This window comes from Pecten maximus, chromosome 17 (assembly GCF_902652985.1).
Source record: "Pecten maximus chromosome 17, xPecMax1.1, whole genome shotgun sequence".
NCBI lineage: Eukaryota > Metazoa > Mollusca > Bivalvia > Pectinida > Pectinidae > Pecten > Pecten maximus.
In genome coordinates this window covers 10,931,800-10,956,981 of record NC_047031.1, presented here as the reverse complement: position 1 = coordinate 10,956,981, position 25,182 = coordinate 10,931,800, and the positions used below count along the sequence as shown (strand labels likewise).

At 37.2% G+C, this 25,182-nt stretch overlaps 3 protein-coding genes across 3 annotated transcripts in view; 1 reads left to right on the top strand and 2 right to left on the bottom strand.

Moving 5' to 3' along the window:
- The window catches only part of LOC117315755 (thioredoxin domain-containing protein-like), a 32,123-nt gene extending 29,548 nt beyond the window's left edge, over nt 1-2,575 (bottom strand). The window contains exon 1 of the mRNA XM_033870107.1: nt 2,426-2,575. Within this exon, the coding sequence (XP_033725998.1) occupies nt 2,426-2,534 (109 nt within the window). The 5' untranslated portion in view covers nt 2,535-2,575. The remainder of the gene's footprint in view (nt 1-2,425) is intronic.
- Nucleotides 2,576-2,820: 245 nt separating this feature from the next.
- The window catches only part of LOC117315480 (CDC42 small effector protein 2-like), a 71,030-nt gene continuing 48,668 nt past the window's right edge, over nt 2,821-25,182 (top strand). The window contains exon 1 of the mRNA XM_033869684.1: nt 2,821-3,167. The gene's annotated coding sequence lies outside the window, so the exon portion shown is untranslated. The remainder of the gene's footprint in view (nt 3,168-25,182) is intronic.
- On the bottom strand, nt 4,300-6,758 carry LOC117315479. Its single transcript, XM_033869683.1, has 4 exons — nt 6,546-6,758; nt 6,035-6,261; nt 4,714-5,201; nt 4,300-4,547 (listed from the first exon to the last, which is right to left on the bottom strand). Exons 1-4 carry the CDS (start codon nt 6,590-6,592, stop codon nt 4,329-4,331), a joined length of 981 nt encoding a protein of 326 aa, XP_033725574.1. The 5' UTR covers nt 6,593-6,758; the 3' UTR covers nt 4,300-4,328.

Sequence of the window (25,182 nt, the reverse complement as noted above, 5' to 3'; positions counted from 1 at the left end):
CCTGCCCCTATGTTATTTTTAAAAAGTGGGAGAAAGGAGAACACACCATATCATATATGGGTAGTGTTAGATGCTAATTACAGGTAGGTAAGGCAGAGGGGGGGTTGTGTGTAATTGGGGACTTGACAAAACTATAGCCAGGTGTTAAAACGGGGCACACCTTAAGACAGATCCTCATCTGATACATATATATTGTTAAGGTGTTATGGAGGTCCATAAGGTGGTGGTAAGGTGGGTTGTGGGGCCTAGGTGCATGGCCATGACAAAAGGCGTGTCCTGAGAGTACCAATTATACATACAGTACATACAGTACATACAGTACATACAGGTACATGTACATACACGTAACTTAAATTGTTGTGTAGATATTATATGTCTCTACAGAACGTACATAAATGAGAATATACAAAACTTCTGATTCTTGATAATGTACTATGAAATTATTTCATGGTTGAATTAACAGATATTATTGAAGTAACAATACATTGAATTTAAAAATATTTTTGTCTGATAAAATAATAAATATTAAAATATATGTACATATATAGCGTATTTGAGAAAAAAATCTACAAACAGTAAAAAAATAAAATGAAAAGCATCCACATTTTGAAATCAGGAAGATAAACCTTAAATTTACACTATAATGAAATCTTTTTAAAAAAAATTAATGATAAAAAACCTACTACAAATCCAATTGATAGAGTTTTAATTCCTCTTGTGCAATATATCATATAAGAACCGCAGCCAATTTTATTTTGAGTAATATCCTAACAAATCCTAGCTACAATAATGTAGCTCTGGACGATGGACAGACAATTTCTGACAGGTGCCGAAGAGTAATTCAATTAAAACTTTATCTATAGTCTGTACATATTATAACAAGTCAACATTAGTTCTAATGAGCTCATAAAGTAAAGGACATGCACAAATACAAAATAAATAAAACATAGCAAGCATAAGTGTATTTACCAGATTGTGAGTTCATCAAAAAATAATATTTTGGAACTTATAACTTTGTAATAACAAATAATTGCAGAAAATAATTGCTTGGAAGTAATTTTTTTTAGAGTTACCTCTTTAGATATAGCAGTACCACTTTACAATATGGATAGTAAACATTAAGTTTATTTAGACTCTAGAAAAAAAAAAAAAAAGAAACCAAGAGATCCTTGAGGGATCTTAATTGGTGCCCACCACTAAATAATCTCTTTCAGACTTATCTTTTCTCTTCTTTTCACCGCTTTCATTCTTCTTTCAAAACATTTAATAACTTGATATGGTACAATATAGCAGGAGCAACCTGCAATTGCCAAAATCCAAGATTTAGCTGCCTGTCAGCCATGTTGTTTTCCGATTGGTCCCAAAATGTAATATGCATGACTAGGGACCAAGGGAAAGCTACTTCAGTACTTCCATAGAAATAGCGATAACAAACTTCAATTATCAAAATCAAAGATGGCTGCCTGTCGGCCATGTTGTTTTCCGATTGATCTGAAAATGCATCTGATGATGGTGGGCTAAAAAAAATCCTGCTTGTCTGATAATATGTGTATAATGTCTATATGTTTTGTTTGCATGTGCTGCATTTGCATTTGTTGCTCATACCAGTTATTTGTCAGTGATTTGAATTGTGTGAGTGATGTTGTTATTCTGAATTGGTCTGATAACTAGGGCATTCCAGATTTTTGTTGCTTATGACCGAAAAGAGTGCTTGCCATATTTTGTTGTCCTAATTATAACATGTGGTATATCTGCAGTGTTGTGATATCTGAATGTGTTGCGTTTTCCGTGATATTGATTTAAGTCATGTAAGTATGTTGGTGCTTGTTTGTTTGTGATTTTCAAGACTTCTATTGCAGAATTTCTGAGTCTCCTTATTCTGGGTGATGGTAATTTTGAACGGGCTAGCATTTACGTAAGTATCTTTCTATGTGTCGTATGTTAGCATAGTTAGCAATATGGTGCCGAGTCAAGTATGAAATTTTGACTAGCTTAAAGCGATGGTCTATACAGACGGAATAAAACACCTAGATCCTATGTAGATGGGACTAAATGGGTGTTCTGGGGGAAATAAATATCTCATTTATCCATATATGTAAGGTAGGCGTTATGTCACACCCAATCTTATTGTACTTGCACTAAAGTTTTAGCGACACCAAACGGTGTCGGATAATTCCACGTTTTCACATAGTAGTGCGCTCTGGCCCAGACATGGTGACAGGGCCAGAGGAAACTTGGGCCAAGTGAATCCCTGCTTCACGACCGGTAAAACATTTGGAGCCAGCAATATTCTAATCAGTTTTAGCAGCCTAAGCATTGTACCGTGTTGCATATGGTCACTGCCACTGGCACGTTCACGTTGCAGACGTGTGCATCTGCAAAAAAGATTCTGTCAAGAGTTTTTTGAGAAATTCACAACACTTACAAAATAAAACTAGGACATATTTCGTGTCCTTGATGATTTCCTGGACAGCATCCTTTGACACAACTTCAAGTTGTTGTGATCTGCATGTGGAGACGCCAACTAGCAGCATAAACAAACATTTTGTTATGATCTGTTTGACGCACGTGTCTCCCATATTTAGTTTTGGAAAGATATAAGCGACACTTTAATGTTTTCAATTATATAAGCGGCAAAAATAAAACTTGAAACACGCTGATTTGCGTTTGATTTCTTAATTTTTCAGCTTAAGCAAGTATGTTTTACTCTTTTATGTACATCTTAATTCTATTCTCCTACGTCGATAAAAATGTCATTTTAGTTTTTACTTTTTAAAAATATTTGTCACTGTAAAACTTTTCTATTCACTTCCGGGTTAGGTCAACAAGGAGGAAACTGTGAAGGACCCTTTTCCTGGACAAGTTATGCTACACTTTCCTGGCCATGTCTTACTTTGTGTATGATTTTGTGTCAGAGCTAGGGAGGTTCCAGATTAAGAGTTTCCTGTGGTGAACCTATGCATCCGGACAAGGCTTAAACCCGAGACACCGGTAGAATTTAGAGTGTCGATAAATAACCGAGTCGCCATTTTGTTGTGAAGTGATGGTGTATTACTCATAGAAGGTTATCAACTGAGTCGGGCGACGAAAGGAACATATTTGGGCGTTGGTTTTGCCCTCCTCGAGAAGTGAATTATATAACTACATCAGTAAAGTTCAAACGCCAGGTAAGCGACAGAATTGACATAACTTGAACCGGTCTCTTCGCCGTTTTTTTTTTGACATCTGTTCCACCTTCCTAAGGCTTATCACAGTTTTATCTTTTTTTTAAGATATATATTCTTGTTTTTATCAAATATTTTTTGTAAGTGATTGAATAATTTCGGCTAGTTTGGGAAAAAATCCCAATTTACATGTATATAATTATATTGTTTAAGTTTCTGTTTTCTTATACATGTACATGTATCTGCTTCCTTATAATTATAATTGCCATAATATTCTGATGACCCATGTCTATTATAGACTAGTTTTAAGCTCTTAAGCTCTTTGATTGTTCTGAAATTGTGTATCTAGGCTAAGTGTTTGACACAAAGTGCTGTATTTAAAATATTGTTTAATGTTAATTGGTACAAGAATTTGATGGGAGCTAGCAGAAATGAAAGAGCTCAAGGTGAATGTGAAGAGTAATTCAACTGAATTGAGAACAACAGTGCTGGATGAAACCTCTATACCTTATAGCTCAGTAACTGCTATTAATTAGGGTGAGTTCACCATGCATCGGACACCTCTCTCGGAAGTTGCACGTTCGTTCCTTCGCTGGTACGTTATACCCCATTCCAATACAACACAATAAAGGCGAATGTGTTCCGAATGACTTTTCTACTACATAGAAGCCGAATGAGACAAGAGTGTGTACGAAAGACGTCTTATTTCTAATATACGCTAGGTATACCATGGATCGGACGGTCTCATACCATACATCGGACAGTCCGATACCATACACCGGACACACGATTATTTCTTTGAATACATTCAATTTAACACCTCAACAATGGTATTATAACACACTAAAACATTTATGAACTTCTGTAAGCTCAAACTAGGGACGTAAATTTGTATATACTGAAACACAGCAGAACGAAAATCGGCAACCATTGCTCATTCTACAAACACAAAGAATACTTGAATGAAGTTACCTTACCTTAAAGTTAAGTTGTCATAATCACATGATTAAATTTTGGATGCATATCCGATTTAAAAAAAAATAATTGGAAGTTTCAAATTAATTTTACCGTTTGTATTATAATGTAAAAAGACAGGGTGTCATCAATATATAGGTTTCATAAAAAATAGATTAGACATATTTAATCCGGTTCCAATTTCATAATTTATTTTGCTGTTGTCGATTTCTTTGCCGCAAGCCGTTTGGCAGCGCGCGCTTTTTTTTCCTCTAGTTTTATCAACTTGTTGTTTTCCGCGATTTTTTTCTCTTCAAATGCCTTGTCGCATGATATTACAAAGTAACCGCCTTTTGTTGTGGTTGTTGGTTTCTTATGTAGCGGTACAGATGGCACCTCCAGGAGCCACGAATCTGAAGACTGTGTGATCTAAACGAAAAGGAAAGATATAGTTGAATTAGTCAATTATTACACAATACATTGATTACATACACATACTAATACAGGTACTTATCAATTCCATCACACGTATCTCATAATATAAATGTCATTACATTATATTATATCTTTATTTAACTGTAACCGTGACGAATACCTGTGGACACATTTTAACTTTATACGTCTTCCAAGCCTGGAACGTACGGTCACCAGCCACATCAATACCAGCAGAGAGAGCTTTTTCATACTGGGCTTTTTTTGCCTGACTTATACTGCATTCAATGGCAGCTAATGCCAGCTCCGGGGGACACGTGTCGGATGAGGACGCGTTTAGCAAGGGATCCGGTGGTGACGCCCCGATATTGTCCGCAATATCTGCCATGTCCCTGTCGAGACTGCCGTCTAATGGCACTGATGACACCACTACCCCACTGTCTGTTATGGAGATCCCCAAATCGACAAGGGTACCCTCTGTCCTTTCATCATAATGCAGCTGTGGCAGTTCCTGTAACGTTAACGACACGGTGTTGTCGGACACGCGTACGTCACTGAATGGCTCTGTATGAGTGCATGGCTCAGGTGTACATGGCTTGGGAGTGCATGGCTCGGGTGTGCATGGCTTGGGTGTCTGGTTCTCCATTTCATCTATCGGGTAAACACAATAAAGAGAATAAGAAAGGAAGAAGGAAAAGAAAACAAGAGGCCCAGGGGCCTTAACGGTCATCTGACTCTAAATTAAAAACCTTATATAATTGTAGTATGTATTCTCTGTAGCAAGTATATAGTGGCACCGTTTGCCATGGTGGCCATCTTGGATTTCTGACCGACCCAATAAATAACAACACTTGGTTAGGGCCATCTCAGGATCATTTCTGGTAAGTTAGAGCTGAATCCCATTGGGGGAATTTGAGAAGAAGTTTAAAATAGGCATTGTTCAGGATAACCATGATTGCACAATCATGTTACAAATGGCCGCCATGGCTGCCAAGTCAATGATTTTATTTCAGGCAAATTTCAGCCCAATAGCACTGGTGGAAGATGAGAAGAAGTTTAAAATGTGTTTTCAAAATAGCGGCTATGGCGGCCATCTTGGATTTCGGACCGACCCGAAAAATAACAACACTTAGTCAGGGCCATCTCAGGATCATTTCAGGCAAGTTTCAGTTTAATAGCACTGGTGGAACTGGAGAAGAAGTTTGAAATGTGAAAAGTTTACGCACGGCGCACGGCGGACGGCGCACGACGACGGACGAAACATGATGACTATAGGTCATCCTGACCCTTCCGGTCAGATGACCTAAAAACCCCGCATGTAACAGACAAGAATTAACAAAGGGACTTAGATACCGTTTTGAAGAAACGTACGGAAAAGTTACACAGGGACTTGTTCTAAGGTCGCATCGGGTCATATATGTGCAGTATTGTGCACAAAGGATAGCTGATGGTAAAATAGCCAAAGAAAACATAAAATGACACACCTGCATACACTGATGATGGAAGAAATGCCTCTTTAGGGATAACGGTTCCATCACAGGGGTAAATCCCGGTTGCCCGAAAACCGTTCACCAAGTATTCTGGTTTAAGCTGATTCCAGGCTTTCGTTACAAGCCGAAAAAAGTTGGCATGGGTGACAGGGCATGCTGTCTGAGCCAGGAATGAGGTGGTGGTCTCTTTCCAAGATTTTTTGAAAGGCCCAAATACAGTTCTGAATAGTTTGAAAATACAAAAAGAAATACCAAAAAAGAGATTCATTTTGTAAGTAACGTTAAAAAATCTGGATATGTAACAATATTGGATATGCATGTATAGACACTAAAAAAACAATTTAATTATTTGACTGTGACGTCATGCTGCTTAACTGGACAGTCACCTTTCACCGCCGTGATTTATAATTTAGATATTAGATAATTAATTAACAAACGATAAATGTATAGTTCACAAACAATTGGTTGGATAAAAATTGAACCGCTTATTTGATATTGATTCTACCTGTCTAAGGGTTGGAGCCAGTGAGAACAGTGTGACGGCATCTCCATCAAAACTATATTGTTTTCACGAGCCGATTCAATAAGCTCGATGTGGTGGTGCGAATCGTGGCCATCAAAAATTAAAATCTGAGGACGATGTGGTCCGATGTTCTTCAAGAAGACCTCCAAAAACCACAACGATGAGAGTCCCTATAAATGCGAATAAATTGAATAGTTAGAGTACCGTATTTGACCCAATAACCGCCCGAGCGCTTAAAAAATCTTAAGAAAATGGAGGGGCACTTATCAGGACAAAATTTAGACTATGTCAGAAAAATTGACCATATTCATAAATCACGTTAACTTCCAAGACTCCATGCAACATATTTGTCTGTCTTTGTGAATTGAAATTATACTTATTTTACGTTTTTTATGGTGAACTTTTCCTCATCGACGTATACTAAAACAAAACATTACGTAACAAGTGAAATGAACATCGGAGGGGGAGGGGGATTATTAGGTCGAATACGGTACTTCAAATACGTAGCTGAAGAAATTGCGTTAAGGGAAATTCAGAGATACTTTTAGTTAGTTACCTTTTATAAACGATTATCAATGCTATGTTTGCATCATTTGAATTGAGACTATAGTGCAATATCTTTTGCAGGGAGGCAACATTTTCTCGTGCAAAGTTATACCGAAAATTAGAACATTTCCTTTACTTTGTACCTGTTTTATCCAACCAGAATCGGACACGCTGATGAACGATCCCTTCGGGGCCATATCCGTGTCCCAGGACTTTAATGCCTGTTTCGTTTTCCCCTTCACAATGAAGTGGGGAGCCAGCATCCTCCCTGCGGCATTCCCGCAGGCAATCATGGTAATATTTTCGCGGTTCCCACACTTTGTTTGTATGTTTTTCGAACCTTTCCTGAAGTGAGTAAAAGTAATGTTCAGATTGTAAACACACATGCACATAAAATAAATATGAAATTTTACTGAATTGTTTTCGTCTGCCGTTTATATATGTGTGTTGGTGTTGTTTACTTTTATTCATACTTCATTACATTTACACTCTCTGACTCTGTACATGCCCTATTTTTAGCCCACCATCATCAGATGGTGGGCTATTCAAATCGCCCTGCGTCCGTGGTCCGTGGTCCGTCCGTCCCTCCCTCCCTCCCTCCCTCCGTCCGTCCGTCCGTCCGTCCGTAAACAATTCTTGTTATCGCTAATCCTCAGAAAGTACTGAAGGGATCTTTCTCAAATTTCATATGTAGGTTCCCCTTGGTGCCTAGTTATGCATATTGCATTTTGGGACCGATCGGAAAACAACATGGCCGACAGGCAGCCATCTTGGATTTTGACAATTGAAGTTTGTTATCGCTATTTCTAAGAAAGTACTGAAGGGATCTTTCTCAAATTTGATATGGGGGTTTCCCTTGGTGGCTAGTTATGCATATTGCATTTTGGGACCGATCGGAAAACAACATGGCCGACGGGCAGCCATCTTGGATTTTGACCATTGAAGTTTGTTATCGCTATTTCTGAGAAAGTACTGAAGGGATCTTTCTCAAATTTTATATGTAGGTTTCCCTTGGTGCCTAGTAATGCATATTGCATTTTGGGACCGATCGGAAAACAACATGGCCGACGGGCAGCCATCTTGGATTTTGACCGTTGAAGTTTGTTATCGCTATTTCTAAGAAAGTACTGAAGGGATCTTTCTCAAATTTCATATGTAGGTTCCCCTTGGTGCCTAGTTATGCATATTGCATTTTGAAACCAATCAGAAAACAACATGGCCGACAGGCAGCCATCTTAGATTTTGACAATTGAAGATTGTTATCGCTATTTCTCAAAAAGCACTGAAGGGATCTTTCTCAAATTTCATATGTAGGTTCCCCTTAGTGCCTAGTTATGCATATTGCATTTTGAGACCGATCTAAAAACAACATGGCCGACAGGCAGCCATCTTGGATTTTGACAATTGAAGTTTGTTATCGCTCTGTGAAAGTACTAAAGGGATCTTTTTCATATTTGTTATGTATGTTCCCCTTGGTGCTTAGTTATGCATATAGCATTTTGAGACCAATCGGAAAACAACATGGCTGACAGGCAGCCATCTTGGATTTTGACCATTAAAGTTTGTTATTGCCATTTCTGAGAAAGTACTGAAGGGATCTTTCTCAAATTTCATATGTAGGTTCCCCTTGGTGCCTAGTTATGCATATTGCATTTTGAGACCAATCAGAAAACAACATGGCCGACAGGCAGCCATCTTGGATTTCGAAAATTGAAACTGGTTATCACTATTACTAAGAAACTAATGAAGGGATCTTCCTGAAATTTCATATGTAGGTTCCCCCAGGTGCCTAGTTATGCATATTGCATTTTGAGACCAATCGGAAAACAACATGGCCGACAAGCAGCCATCTTGGATTTTGACAATTGAAGTTTGTTATCACTATTTCTCAGAAAGCACTGAAGGAATCTTTCTCAAATTCCATATATATAGGTTCCCCTTGGTGCCTAAATCTTAAATTTTATATATAGGTTTCCCTTGTTTGAAAAGTACTAGAGGTTTCTTCTGAGTTTACACAGATTAGTAAGACTTAGAAGAAGAGAAAAGTAGAGAAAAGATCAATCTGACATGGAACCTATGAAGAACATTCAATGGTGGGCGCCAAGATCCCTCTGGTTATATTTTTCTCTGTACTAGTCTAACCGGTTCACGTGTCGTGTATATTAGTTTTCTTGATTTGTTATGTATAATTATTGTATTGCCACGTGATTGCATGTTCTTACCTGTACCTGTGTATTTCACTGGTCACTCTTACACTGGACGGCAAACATTACAGACATGCTATTTTAGCAATGACATTTTGGACTATACAATGAACATTTTAAGAACCATACATTGCGTAGTTGCCACCTTGTACAGTAAGACCTGTATGACATTAAATGTAGTTGTTGGTAAATATTAATTGCAACCGTTACGGAAATATATAGGCCTCCATGTTCATGTTGGTTTTATAATCATATGTCCATCAGTGTGTGAGAAAGTAAATTGTTTTATGTCTCGTAGTGTTCTTTTCCTACGTTTCATTTATTTGTATGCTACGTGGTTTTTAGCAGTCTTTTATTTTGATGGAACAGAATCAATTATTAATTATTGTAAAATTGAAATAACAGTGATTCAAATAACGCCATTGTACCTTGAAACAACTTTAACCGGGTCCGAAGATAAGTTGATTGCAGTCTCATCCATATTCCAGATAAACTGGGGACTGCCAGACAAGTTGTTACTAGAAAGTTCGTTCTGTAGAACGGTAAAATATGACTTAACCCGTTCTGGCCGCATCATCCGGTGTCGGACACCTGCCGTACCCTCAGGCTGTCGAAGGGACACCTCCCCGTGGCGACGTTTGAACAGTGTCCACCATTTTTCCGATGGCACTGTAGCCTTAAATGACAAGCCCCTTTTCTGGGCAAGAGCCGCTGCCGCTCTCTTGAAATTTAGCTTGCTAAAGCCAATCCCCATTTGGGATCGCTTTGTTGCTGTATTAATTAAAAAGTGTTCATCTTCCTTTGGAAGCATAGGCGCTTTGCCATTTACGGCACCTTCATCAATGCGCCCACTTACCCTGTCCCCAAGACTAGATTTGGGGACATTATATTTGGCCGCAGCCCGCCTTACACTACTCCCGCCAAACTTCACCTCGTGAACGGCGGCACTCATGGCTTCCGCCGTCCAATGGTTCTTTTTGGGTCCCATTCTATCAAATTAAAACAAAACACAGTATTTATACTTAAATTAAATTATACTATTTAATACAAATTTAATTAATCAAGATTTCAATCGGCTGACATTTACAAATTGATTTAACATGTTCAACGTCTTTGTCCTCTGCCTTAAACCCAATGTTACACCTCTGCATTGGACCACTATACTTCTTGAATTTGGAAGGCTTGTCTTTTGCTTTTAAATACACTAATCCACAGGGTATTTCTTGTTTCAAAATATCTGATATGAATTTGGCATCATTCCTTTGCAGATAAGCTGCATTCTTGCGCCTCTCTTTGTCATAACATATAGCAACCGCATTCTCATCGTAAGGGTTTTCAGGTTCATGTTTAAGATATAAGACCTGGTCGATTTCCAGATGTCTTGGTCCCCAATGATGCATTCCAACAGCATAAACCCCTCTAATTATCACATTCTTCATTTTTCCTGAAAATAAGATATTTTATTTTACAATACATAATTTATCATAGACACAAGCTTTTCCCCCATAAGCCCCCATGCTACAAGTGTAAAATTTAACTATCATACCATGCTTCGGACACTGTCCGATGCATGGTGAATTTGTGTCCGATGCATGGTGAATTGGGTTTGGCAGAAAAACGTCAAAAAAGTCTGATACAACTAAGATTTCAAATGGTTTTTTGAATACAATAATGTTTTAAAGTATATCAGCATGTAGAAAAAATGGGTTACAAAACGGCTTATTCACATTACTAAGTGGAAGGGAGATAATCCCTACACTGTAAAACACAATTAAATCCAAAACGCACTAACCTGACCTTGGATTACCGGCATTCAGTGGTTCGTAGATTGGCGGGCTACAAAGTCACGTGACCTGCTTTGTCGGTATCAGCGCAGCGTTTGATAAGTATAGTACTCGTATATTGAAAAATCAACACGGTAAAGCGTTTCAGTGTATGTTTAATGATCAAGCAAAACTGTCCGAACCATGGTATGTGTCCGATGCATGGTGAACTCACCCTACATAAATTGGCAATCAAAAATACAGTTGAATCAGCATTTCATATTGTTACATAATATTTGTTTTACTTTTATAATTATTTATTTATGGTATATCCTTAAAAAATTTTTCTGCATAAAGAACTGCAGAGATGTATCACAATTTAGGATATCACTGTGTAACAAATTAATGTCATGACATGTATCATATCACAAGACTTCTGCCTCTAGTAAACAACTGTTGCTTGATCCTATAGCTAGCTGACTGTATATAACTGATCATGATCACTACCTATATATCGTCAGTAAACATCTGTATCACTTATGATTACATCTGGGAGTGATTCAGGAAGATCCATTCCAAGCCTGGTGAAGGCCATACCCCAGGAGGCAGCCTGACTATATATACAAAAATGTATATATAATTCACTCCAGAATAGCAGATGTTATGTCATTACAGAATTAGTTTATTATATTATTTGTTAAATGAGAAAATGGCTTGGACCAGTAATTGGAGTAAATCATGCCTGTCAGATGTGTTATCCATATAGATATGAATCAGATCATCATCATAATCATCTTAGAGCCATATATAGCTATATATTGTCATTTTTATGGTACATATATATTTCCAATTGAAATTAAAGAAGTTAATGAGAATACATGGCCGATTTTCAATGGGGAATGGGGCTGGGTCACACATTTAATCCAGATTCATCTTCATTATACACAAGTCCAAAAGTTGATTGGTTAAGTTGAAGTCATGACCACCTCCTACATTTCATTGTACAAATGATGTATATTACTGGTAATAGTTATTTCTTGCTGTATCCTTCGACCCTCTTATCTTCTAACACGTATACAGGACAGCATGACTATATTCAGTCTAGCCTGTGCCTTGTGTATAGCTATAGTTTTAGAAACAAAAAACCAGTAGTGTGAGCTTACAATTCGAGTCCACAGTCTTATCAGATTTTTATAGCATGAAGTGTGGGGAAGGTGTGAGGATAGGGTCAGTTACAACTGAAAGTCAGCGTGTGTGTGTAGGAACTTGTTGTTTAAAAGTATAGTTAGCTTAAAATTTATCAATTTTGTTAGATTGATAAACCTAATGTGATGAATTGAAAATGTATGATCTGACTTACAATTGTCAAACTGGTATATATAAAATGATCATAAATTTGAAGGTCGATCAATATATCAATCATAAAGTCTTCCATAAGTGAATGTTTGGATAACAATCTTCAGACTAACAAGCAAGGCTAATGTATATACTGCTTGGTAAATTAACTAAAGGTCTATAAACATCAAAGAAGACCAGTGATCAGACAGTTTTAAGGAAATTGCATTGCTACACTTGAATGTTGCGACATACTTGTATAGTTTGTAAATTTTGATTTAGAATATTTTCATCTGTTAGAGCTGATCATGAGAGCATGATAAATTAAGTTTATTTTAACGCCTCTGCAAAGAATCAAACCTTGTACCTGGCCATGGATCACTAGTTGTCTATACATATAGCTGCTTTTACTCGCAACTGACCGTAAAGAAGTTCTGTCCCACCTGGCGGTATAGTATTTGCTAGAGTTGGGATTTAAAACAAGATGCCAACAGATCTAGATTAAAGGTCAAGGTCACTCCAGTTTCCTTCCATAGGGTAGACCCAATGTACACTCCCATCTGGGCATATTGTTGACCCCCACATAGCTCTTTAATTTTACTCATTTTATCCTTGGAAGCACTGGCTTGAAATGAAACCTTTAGTTTCACATGAATATCCATATTTCTATTGACCATTAATCTAAATGCTTCCTATTAATGTAGTTTTTGTTTAGAAATGCTATACCAATTAAGATATATATAGCTACACCCGAGTGTAGCTTGATTTGGTATCTGAGCTGCCATCTTGCCAAACAAACCAAAGAATATATATAAATCAATGTTTAAGATTTTCTGAAACCATTTTCTTTTTTTCATCCGAACCAAGCGCCTGCAAGTTCATGTTGATAAACTTGTAACTTGTTATCAATTGTTGTAAAATGAATAAGTTTATAACATATACTGTGTTAGTTGAATGGGTGTAGCAGCTGTAGGCTCCCCATACTAGTATCTAGCTGGATGTCAGACAATGGTTGTACTCACTCTCTATCCCGGATCAAAAACATGCACAGCAGTTATGTTCTGTTAAAAACAGGAAAAAATCCTGAAAAGTTGACGCTGTTAGGATCAGAAAAATGCTAAAGAAGATTAAGCAAGTAACGGAGACATGTAGATTTAGATATGTTGATGTATAATCTGTACAATAAAAAGTATTGCCAAGGCTAGGTCCCATTATAGGGATTGTGATGAGTAAGTGGCAATTTACCACTGCTTTACAAATAGTTACGGTCCATTTGTTCTTCCTTTATATCCTTGCAATTGATACAGTAAGAATTGTTTGTTTTTCCGGGATATCATTTTGTTTTTGAACATTACCTTTCCTCTATAAACACCAATAGGGATATGTCAGTCATGATTGTAAGATTTACCTTTTAAGCTTAAAGAATTAAATTCAAAACGGATGCATGTAAAAAAAAAAAAGAAAAAAAAATCACAATGAGGAACCTCAGTATGTTATTGATGTATAAATCATTGTACAATGGCCCATAATTAATGCTGATCGGATATAAAACCTCATCAACCACACATCTGTCAAGTATTTTTTAAGTTTAGTTTAAATTGTTCTTGGTAAAACAGCATCCATTTCAAAGGATCTTAATCTGGAGATTTTTGAAAGTAAATTTGATCATCTGATGGACTTTAACCTTAATGACAGCTGGGTCATACACATGTAGATTGAACACTAATTCTAGGTTTGAAATCTTTATAAACTGGATGTACGTACCATTTCTCTTATTGACAGATGTATGAGTCTTCATTATAGTACCAATAGATTATTCAGGAAGTATTGAACAGATCTGCATTCATTTTAATGAAATCAAGACCTACCTTACCTATACCCATACAATATCATTAAAAGTGATCAAAAGGAGACTAGAGATATTTGAAATTATGCGGCTGCACATGTATGTGGTACCGGTAAAATTAATGCTAATTGTGTGGGAGGATAATATTACATGTATCACTGTAGAAACTGTGTTTCGGTTCGCACTATTAAGTTTTCTTTGACCACAACTCTCTGAAAAAAGATGACTATAGGATATGTTCGTGATTCAGTCTACTGTAATATCTCAAACTGGTGGCACCCTGAAAAAAAGAAGGCATTGATGATCAATTCAGGGATATGGAATGAACTTGAATTTACATTATATATTTACCAGGGTTATTAGTAGTACAAAAGTACTGTTTCTAGCACAGTTTTCCTCCTATGTAATCCTTACCACTACCTAAAACCACCCCGAACCACCGGAAGGTACCGGAAGGTGGTGCTATAAACGTATAAGGATTTTCCCATGACTGCATCTGTTCATAGCAGTCTGATTTCATCATCAAACCGGCTTATAAGAGGGGAGAGAGAAACGTTGCATGAATATATAAAATGAGAAGGAGAGGAGAGCAGTCAATTGTCTATCCCCTGCCACCACAATAATTTTGTCAGTGACAGCAGCAGGACTGTTTCCAAACACCCATTCACAGGTATTATGTTGGGACCCACGTCCTGTCGGAAGACTTATTTCGTACAGCTACTGTTACGAAACTGCTTGAGAAACGATGTTACTGCGCTGCTTTTACTTACAAACATTATTGCGCTTCTGCGGCGGAGGCAGATACCCATGACTGCTTTTATCTGTTGCAATGTTTTATTGGGGCCAATTGATCATGATCTACCATCACTACTGCATACCCAAGCCCTTAAAACGGCCATTAAAAACCCCGTTAAAATTTCCCATCATAAAACCATCAATCATGCTATTAATTTTGTACCTTTAATTGCTCTTAATTGAAAAATTTTAATACAAGTTTGATAGTCTTTAAATGTGACAGTTTTCAATTTTAATGATCATCAAAGGGTTGAAACAAATCAATTAGTTCATGGTACTTAATTAATACATTTTAATGGCTATTAAAAAAACATTTATAATGATCATTAATTATTTTAATAATGGCTTTTAATTTAACATTAATGACTATTAAAGGTACAAAATTAATGGGTCTGAAAAAAAACCAATAAAATTTAAATGCATTTTAAGGATTTTAATGGTTTGACAAAAACATTTATAGTCATTAACTCTTATCACTACTGTCAAATTGTCCATTACAAACCCATTAAAGTTTTCACTAAGTAATTGCCATTACAATGTAATAGGGCCATCAATAATTAGTTTTCAATGGAATGGGCATCAAACCTTATGGTGTAATGGGCATTAAACATTTTGGTGTAATGTAATGGCCATTAGGTTTGGAGCAAAACCATTTTTGTAATGCCCATTAAAAGTGATCCATCATTTGTTTCAAATTGATAACTGCTTCAAAAATGGATATTCACAGTACACAATCATGTGGACCCAAAATCCTTTTAATATTCTTCAGATACATGTAAGAGTGATTTATGTTCATTATTGCATTAATTCTCAATGTACATATGATGTGTGTTTGTACAATTTGGTTGAATAGGCAATACAATTTAAGAAATGCCAAAGCTGTTTGAATATAATGTACACTATGTAAATTTAGGTCACATGCATGGTGATTGGTTTTAAGTTAATTCTTACCTATAAACAGGTTGACATACTTCCAGAGTTGAATATTTCATTTCCTGTTAGTCTTGTATTAATCATGAACCAGGTATTAAAGATAAATACTTCCCTTCATTTGTAAAATAACATGTTGTTCATATGTGTGAGAAAAGCCTCATGGCTGCCATGTATTGGAACTCTCCTGCTTGAAGTTATTGGGCGGGAAAAATTTGGCGGGAAAATTTGGCGGGAAATTTGAAGTTTTTTTTATTGTGAAGGGGTTTAGTAAGCCTGTACAGTTTCCTTATTCTTCTTTAAGCCAACAACAAAATTGTAATATAGACATGGAATTCAACAATAACAATATAATGAAAAATAAGATACTGAAATAATACATTGATTTAAGGTCAACAATTCATGGTAGTATATTAAACATTGTCATGTATATTACAATATGATGTGATGATATTTGTAATATTTGTAATGGCCATTACAAGAAAAAAAATGTTACTTATGAGGAATTGCACATCGGAATAACAAATGTAATGGCATTACATAACGGTACCATTAAGTAATGGCTATTGCATTATGACCATATTTTGTTATGGTCATTAAATGGAAAATGTAATGGGCATTACATGAAGGTACCAATAAGTAATGGGCATTGCATTATGATCATAATTTGTTATGGCCATTAAATGGAAAATGTAATGGGCATTACATGAAGTTACCAATAAATAATTGCCATTACATTGTGATCATAATTTGTTGTGGCCATTAAATGGAAAATGTTATGGGAGTACATAAAATCCACAGTTAGTAATGGCCATAACATTATGATGACTCCACTCTAATGGCCATTACAAACAGAATAAAGGCCATTAAGAAAAATACAAAACATGAAGTAATGGCCATTATTTTGTTAATGACCATTACAAAGAAAATTTTAATAGGAAAGTAATTGAAATTTAGAAAAATAATGCCCATTACATTACTTAACTCCAGGTTTGTCCCAAAAATGGAAACGAGAAATAATGGCCAATTTTAATGGAATCAGTGTTTTTAATGGTTTTGTAATGGGTTTGTAATAGATTTGTAATGACTTTGCTGGGCAGTAGTGCATACTGATACAATTGATATACCATACTAATTATTTATATATACCATGATAGTGATAATTGATATACCGTACTGATAATTGATATACCGTACTGATAATTGATATACCATATTGATAATTTATAAACCATACTGGTAATTGATATACCATATTGATAATTTATATAAACCATATTGATAATTTATAAACCATACTGGTAATTGATATACCATATTGATAATTTATATAAACCATGTTGATAATATATAAACCATACTGGTAATTGATATACCATATTGATAATTTATAAACCATACTGGTAATTGATATACCATATTGATAATTTATATAAACCATGTTGATAATTTATAAACCATACTGGTAATTGATATACCATATTGATAATTTATATAAACCACATTCATAATTTATATAAACGATATTGATAATTTATATAAACCATAATACTGATAATTTATATAAACCATAATACTGATAATTGATATACCATATTGATAATTTATATAAACCATATTGATAATTTATATAAACCATATTGATAATTTATATAAACCATAATACTGATAATTGATATATATACCATACTTGTAATTGATAAACCATATTGATAATTTATATAGTGTACTGATAGCTGCTTTCAGTATAACTTACTTCAAAACATACAAATGTCTGTATACATGTATAAGTTACAATTGGAGTTGACATGAAAACATTTTTTTACTGAATCATAATATTGAGTACTTTTTTCAGTACCCTTAAACATATATCTTGAGACCTGACAGACAATGAAGTTTGTTTTGACAGGTAAAGTTCAGGCATTAATGCATGTGACCATTACCTTAGAACTGTCTGATGCTGGGATGGGGTGATCTGTATCTTAGAACTGTCTTGATGCTGGGATGGGGTGATCTGTATCTTAGAACTGTCTGATGCTGGGATGGGGTGATCTGTATCTTAGAACTGTATGATGCTGGGATGGGGTGATCTGTATCCTTAGAACTGTATGATGCTGGGATGGGGTGATCTGTATCTTCGAACTGTACTGATGCTGGGATGGGGTGATCTGTATCTTAGAACTGTTTGATACTGGGATGGGGTGATCTGTATCTTAGAACATGTTATGATGCTGGGATGGGGGTGATCTGTATCTTAGAACTGGTTGATGCTGGGATGGGGTGATCTGTATCTTAGAACTGTCTTGATGCTGGGATGGGGTGATCTGTATCTTAGAACTGTATGATGCTGGGATGGGGTGATCTGTATCTTAGAACTGTCTGATGCTGGGATGGGGTGATCTGTATCTTAGAACTGTCTGATGCTGGGGATGGGGTGATCTGTATCTTAGAAACTGTATGATGCTGGGATGGGGTGATCTGTATCTTAGAACTGTCTGATGCTGGGATGGGGTGTCTGTATCTTAGAAACTGTATGATGCTGGGATGGGGTGATTCTACTCCTTAGAAACTTGATGATGCTGGGGATTGGGGATGATCTGTATCGTATAACTGTTTGATGCTGGGATTGGGGTGATCTTGTATCTTAGAAATGTATATGACTGGGACGGGGTGTGATCTGTATCTTAGAACTGTTTGATGCTGGGATGGGGTGATCTGTATCTTAGAACTGTTTAATGCTGGGATGGGGTGATCTGTATCTTAGAACAGTCTTGAGGCTGGGATGGGGTGATCTGTATCTTAGAACTGTCTGATGCTGGGACGGGGTGATCTGTATCTTAGAACTGTTTGATGCTGGGATGGGGTGATCTGTATCTTAGAACTGTCTGATGCTGGGATGGGGTGATCTGTACCTTAGAACTGTATGATGCTGGGATGGGGTGATCTGTATCTTAGAACTGTATGATGCTGGGAGGGGTGATCTGTATCTTAGAGCTGTATGATGCTGGGATGGGGTGATCTGTATCTTAGAACTGTCTGATGCTGGGATGGGGTGATCTGTATCTTAGAACTGTATGATGCTGGGATGGGGTGATCTGTATCTTAGAACAGTATGATACTGGGATGGGGTGATCTGTATCTTAGAACTGTATGATGCTGGGATGGGGTGATCTGTATCTTAGAACTGTATGATGCTGGGATGGGGTGATCTGTATCTTAGAAATGTATGATGCTGGGATGGGGTGATCTGTATCTTAGAACTGTATGATGCTGGGATGGGGTGATCTGTATCTTAGAACTGTCTTGATGCTGGGATGGGGTGATCTGTATCTTAGAACTGTATGATGCTGGGATGGGGTGATCTAGATCTGTATCTTAGAACTGTCTGATGCTGGGATGGGGTGATCTGTATCTTAGAACTGTTTGATGCTGGGATGGGGTGATCTGTAACTTAGAACTGTCTGATGCTGGGATGGGGTGATCTGTATCTTAGAACTGTATGATGCTGGGATGGGGTGATCTGTATCTTAGAACTGTATGATGCTGGGATGGGGTGATCTGTATCTTAGAACTGTCTTGAGGCTGGGATGGGGTGATCTGTATCTTAGAACTGTCTGATGCTGGGATGGGGTGATCTGTATCTTAGAACTGTATGATGCTGGGATGGGGTGATCTGTACCTTAGAACTGTATAATGCTGGGATGGGGTGATCTGTATCTTAGAACTGTCTGATGCTGGGATGGGGTGATCTGTATCTTAGAACTGTATGATGCTGGGATGGGGTGATCTGTATCTTAGAACTGTCTGATGCTGGGATGGGGTGATCTGTATCTTAGAACTGTCTGATGCTGGGATGGGGTGATCTGTATCTTAGAACTGTCTGATGCTGGGATGGGGTGATCTGTATCTTAGAACTGTATGATGCTGGGATGGGGTGATCTGTATCTTAGAACTGTCTGATGCTGGGATGGGGTGATCTGTATCTTAGAACTGTATGATGCTGGGATGGGGTGATCTGTATCTTAGAACTGTCTGATGCTGGGATGGGGTGATCTATTCCTTAGAACTGTATGATGCTGGGATGGGGTGATCTGTATCTTAGAACTGTATGATGCTGGGATGGGGTGATCTGTATCTTAGAACTGTCTGATGCTGGGATGGGGTGATCTGTATCTTAGAACTGTATGATGCTGGGATGGGGTGATCTGTATCTTAGAACTGTCTGATGCTGGGATGGGGTGATCTGTATCTTAGAACTGTCTGATGCTGGGATGGGGTGATCTGTATCTTAGAACTGTCTGATGCTGGGATGGGGTGATCTGTATCTTAGAACTGTATGATGCTGGGATGGGGTGATCTGTATCTTAGAACTGTCTGATGCTGGGATGGGGTGATCTGTATCTTAGAACTGTCTTGATGCTGGGATGGGGTGATCTGTATCTTAGAACTGTCTGATTGCTGGGATGGGGTGATCTGTATCTTAGAACTGTATGATGCTGGGATGGGGTGATCTGTATCTTAGAACTGTCTGATGCTGGGATGGGGGTGATCTGTATCTTAGAACTGTCTGATGCTGGGATGGGGTGATCTGTATCTTAGAACTGTCTGATGCTGGGATGGGGTGATCTGTATCTTAGAACTGTCTGATGCTGGGATGGGGTGATCTGTATCTTAGAACTGTTTGATGCTGGGATGGGGTGATCTGTATCTTAGAACTGTCTGATGCTGGGATGGGGTGATCTGTATCTTAGAACTGTATGATGCTGGGATGGGGTGATCTGTATCTTAGAACTGTATGATGCTGGGAGGGGGTGATCTGTATCTTAGAACTGTATGATGCTGGGATGGGGTGATCTGTATCTTAGAACTGTCTGATGCTGGGATGGGGTGATCTGTATCTTAGAACTGTATGATGCTGGGATGGGGTGATCTGTATCTTAGAACTGTATAATTATGCTGGGATGGGGTGATCTGTATCTTAGAACTGTATGATGCTGGGATGGGGTGATCTGTATCTTAGAACTGTATGATGCTGGGATGGGGTGATCTGTATCTTAGAACTGTATGATGCTGGGATGGGTGATCTGTATCTTAGAACTGTATGATGCTGGGATGGGGTGATCTGTATCTTAGAATGTCATGATGCTGGGATGGGGGTGATCTGTATCTTAGAACTGTCTGATGCTGGGATGGGGGTGATCTGTATCTTAGAACTGTCTGATGCTGGGATGGGGTGATCTGTATCTTAGAACTGTATGATGCTGGGATGGGGTGATCTGTATCTTAGAACTGTATGATGCTGGGATGGGGTGATCTGTATCTTAGAACTGTATGATGCTGGGATGGGGTGATCTGTATCTTAGAACTGTATGATGCTGGGATGGGGTGATCTGTATCTTAGAACTGTATGATGCTGGGATGGGGTGATCTGTATCTTAGAACTGTATGATGCTGGGATGGGGTGATCTGTATCTTAGAACTGTATGATGCTGGGATGGGGTGATCTGTATCTTAGAACTGTATGATGCTGGGATGGGGTGATCTGTATCTTAGAACTGTATGATGCTGGGATGGGGTGATCTGTATCTTAGAACTGTATGATGCTGGGATGGGGTGATCTGTATCTTAGAACTGTATGATGCTGGGATGGGGTGATCTGTATCTTAGAACTGTATGATGCTGGGAGGGGGTGATCTGTATCTTAGAACTGTGCTTGGATGAGTAGTGTATAAGACTGTATATAATATGTACCTGATTGTCTGGAGGTGTACAGAAGTAATTGGTGATAGATCACCTTGTAACTGCCCAATAATTATCACCTGGACTGGTCAGGTTATTTAGACTATTGTCTACACAGACATGTACAATAAGTATATATATACATATATCAAGTGTGAGTTGTAAAACACTATATTACACTGATATCAGTTCTGTCAATGGTCCTTCTTCTGTCCTACCTCTCTCTGTCTGCATTGTTATATAAACTGTTATAATAAAACCACACCACAAACTACTACATATGCTGGGGCGGAACTAATTCGTCATGGTCCCCTTTTAACGACAACAATATGTCTGTCTCCGTCATATGATCAGTATGTTAGACATCGCGATCCAAGTTCACAAACTCACGCACAGTTAGTCGCATATCTGGATCCAAATCCAGGTCATCCTGAACACGAGCGATAACTCCGTCAAGACCCCCAATATCACATGGAACAGCTGATTGGTCCGTGTCATCACATGGCACGAGACCACTGTGACGCCAACAGTTTACAATGGTTGACCCTGCAACCCTGTCCCACGCTAATTTGACAAAGCGCACAGCCTCATTTAACAGGACACGGGGTTCCTGTTTGTCGTTGATGCAGTCAACCAAGTGATTTAGTTGTAGCTTACGATACTGGCTTTTAAATGCTTGGATTATGCCAGCATCCAGGGGTTGTTGTCGGGGGGAGAAAATGTACGGAGACATTTGACAAGTTTGGAATGGCGTGGGAGGGGTCATTGTCCATAATTAGTTTCTGTCCCAAGCTGAGTAGGGTGTGTGTTTTCTTTGGTTTGTCCATTTCAATAATGAAAAGCAAACTGGACAAACAACCACAAAACACATTCAAATATTTCAGGTGAGTAGTATTTACTTTGTACCCGAGGAAACCTGTGTACACCTGTATGTGTGGATTATACACGCATGACAGACGACTCGACGTGAGTGACAGCAAAAACGTAAACAATGGCGATAATTTCGGGGGATATGGCAGTTTGATATATGAAATTAGTTGGCGGATGGCGATATGCGGGGGGTGGCGATATTAACGGGGTTTTATATAGCAGGGAAATCCGTTCCTAACAAAATTGTGGCGGTATGCGGGGTGGCATTTGAAACGGGGGGCGGTATACCGGGGGACAACTGTACATATTATAATGTTATAATAAAACCACACCCCAAACTACTACATATTATACTGTTATAATAAAACCACACCCCAAACTACTACATATTATAATGTTATAATAAAACCACACCCCAAACTACTACATACTGTTATAATAAAGCCACACCACAAACTACTACATATTATACTGTTATAATAAAACCACACCACAAACTACTACATATCATACTGTTATAATAAAACCACACCCCAAACTACCACATACTGTTATAATAAAACCACACCACAAACTACTACATATCATACTGTTATAATAAAACCACACCACAAACTACTACATATTATACTGTTATAATAAAAGCCACACCACAAACTACTACATATTATACTGTTATAATAAAACCACACCCCAAACTACCACATACTGTTATAATAAAACCACACCCCAAACTACCACATACTGTTATAATAAAACCACACCACAAACTACTACATATCATACTGTTATAATAAAACCCACACCCCAAACTACTACCTATTCATACTGTTATAATAAACCACACCCCCAACTAACTACATATCTGTTATAATAAAACCACACCACAAACACCACATATGATACTGTTATATAAAACCACCCCCGCCAAGCTACCCATACTGTTTATAATAAACCACACCACAAACTACTACATATTATACTGTTTAAATAAGGCCACACCCCAAACGACCCACATATCAACTGTTATAATAACACCACACCCCAAACTCCACATACGTTATATTATAAAAAACCACACCACAAACTACCAACGATATATAAACACACCCAAACACCACAAATATAAATAGTAAAACAACCACAACCCCAAATACTATAATATACTATAAAAACCCACCCCAAACTTATATAACTGTTATAATAAAACCACACCCCAAAACACACATACTGTTAACCAACCACCAAACACTAATATTATAATAAAACCACACCCAAAACTACCACATACTGTTATAATAAACACACCACAAACTACTACTATATACTGTTTATAATAAACCACACCCAAACTACAATACTGTTTAATAAAACCACACCACAAAACACCACAATTTTTAAAAATAATAAAACCTACCAAAAACACCACATATTATAGTTATAATAAACCACACCCCAAACTACCACATATACTTATAATAAAACCACCCCAAACATACCAATTATACTGTTATAATAAACCACACCAAAACTACATACTATAGAAACCACACAACAAACCACACCACCTAAATACACCACACTAACTCAACATACTATAATAAACCCACCACAAATACCACATACTTTATAAAAACCACACCACCAAACTAACCACATACTTTATAATAAAAACCACCTCAAACTACTACATTATTACTGTTATAATAAAACCCACCCAAACTAACATATATATGTTATATAAGAAAACCACCACAAATAACAACCACTACTTTAAATAAAACACACTAAACTACACACAACTTTAAATAAACCACACCACAAATACACATATATACGTTAATAAAACCACACCCCAAACTACTACCTATATACTGTTATAATAAAACCACACCCCAAACTACTACATATTATACTGTTATAATAAACCACACCACAAACTACTAATTATTATAATGTTATAATAAAACCACACCACAAACTATACTATATACTGTTATAATAAAACAACACCCCAAACTACTTACTTATTATACTGTTATAAGAAAACCACCCACAAACTACCCATACTTTATAATAAACCAACACCCACAAACTACTACAATTATACTGTTATAATAAAACCACACCCCAAAAAAATACTTACATATATACTTTATAATTAAAACCAACCACCCCAAAATACACTTATTATACGTATAATAAAACCACACCCCACACAACTACCCAGACTTTTATAAATAAAACCACACCACAAACTACTACATATATACATGTTAGAATAAACCAACACCCAAACTACTACCTTATTATACTGTTAAATAAGCCACACCCAAACTAACCACATTACTGTTATTAATAAAGCCACACCCAAAATACTAAATATACCAAAAAACCACCCCAATACTACACTTTAATAAAAACCACACCCCAAAATACTATTATACTGTTAAATAAAACCACACCAAAAACACACACCAAACAACCACAATTTTACTGTTATAATAAAACCACACCACAAACTACTACATATACTGTTATAATAAAACCACACCACAAACTACCACATATTATACTGATAATAACCACAC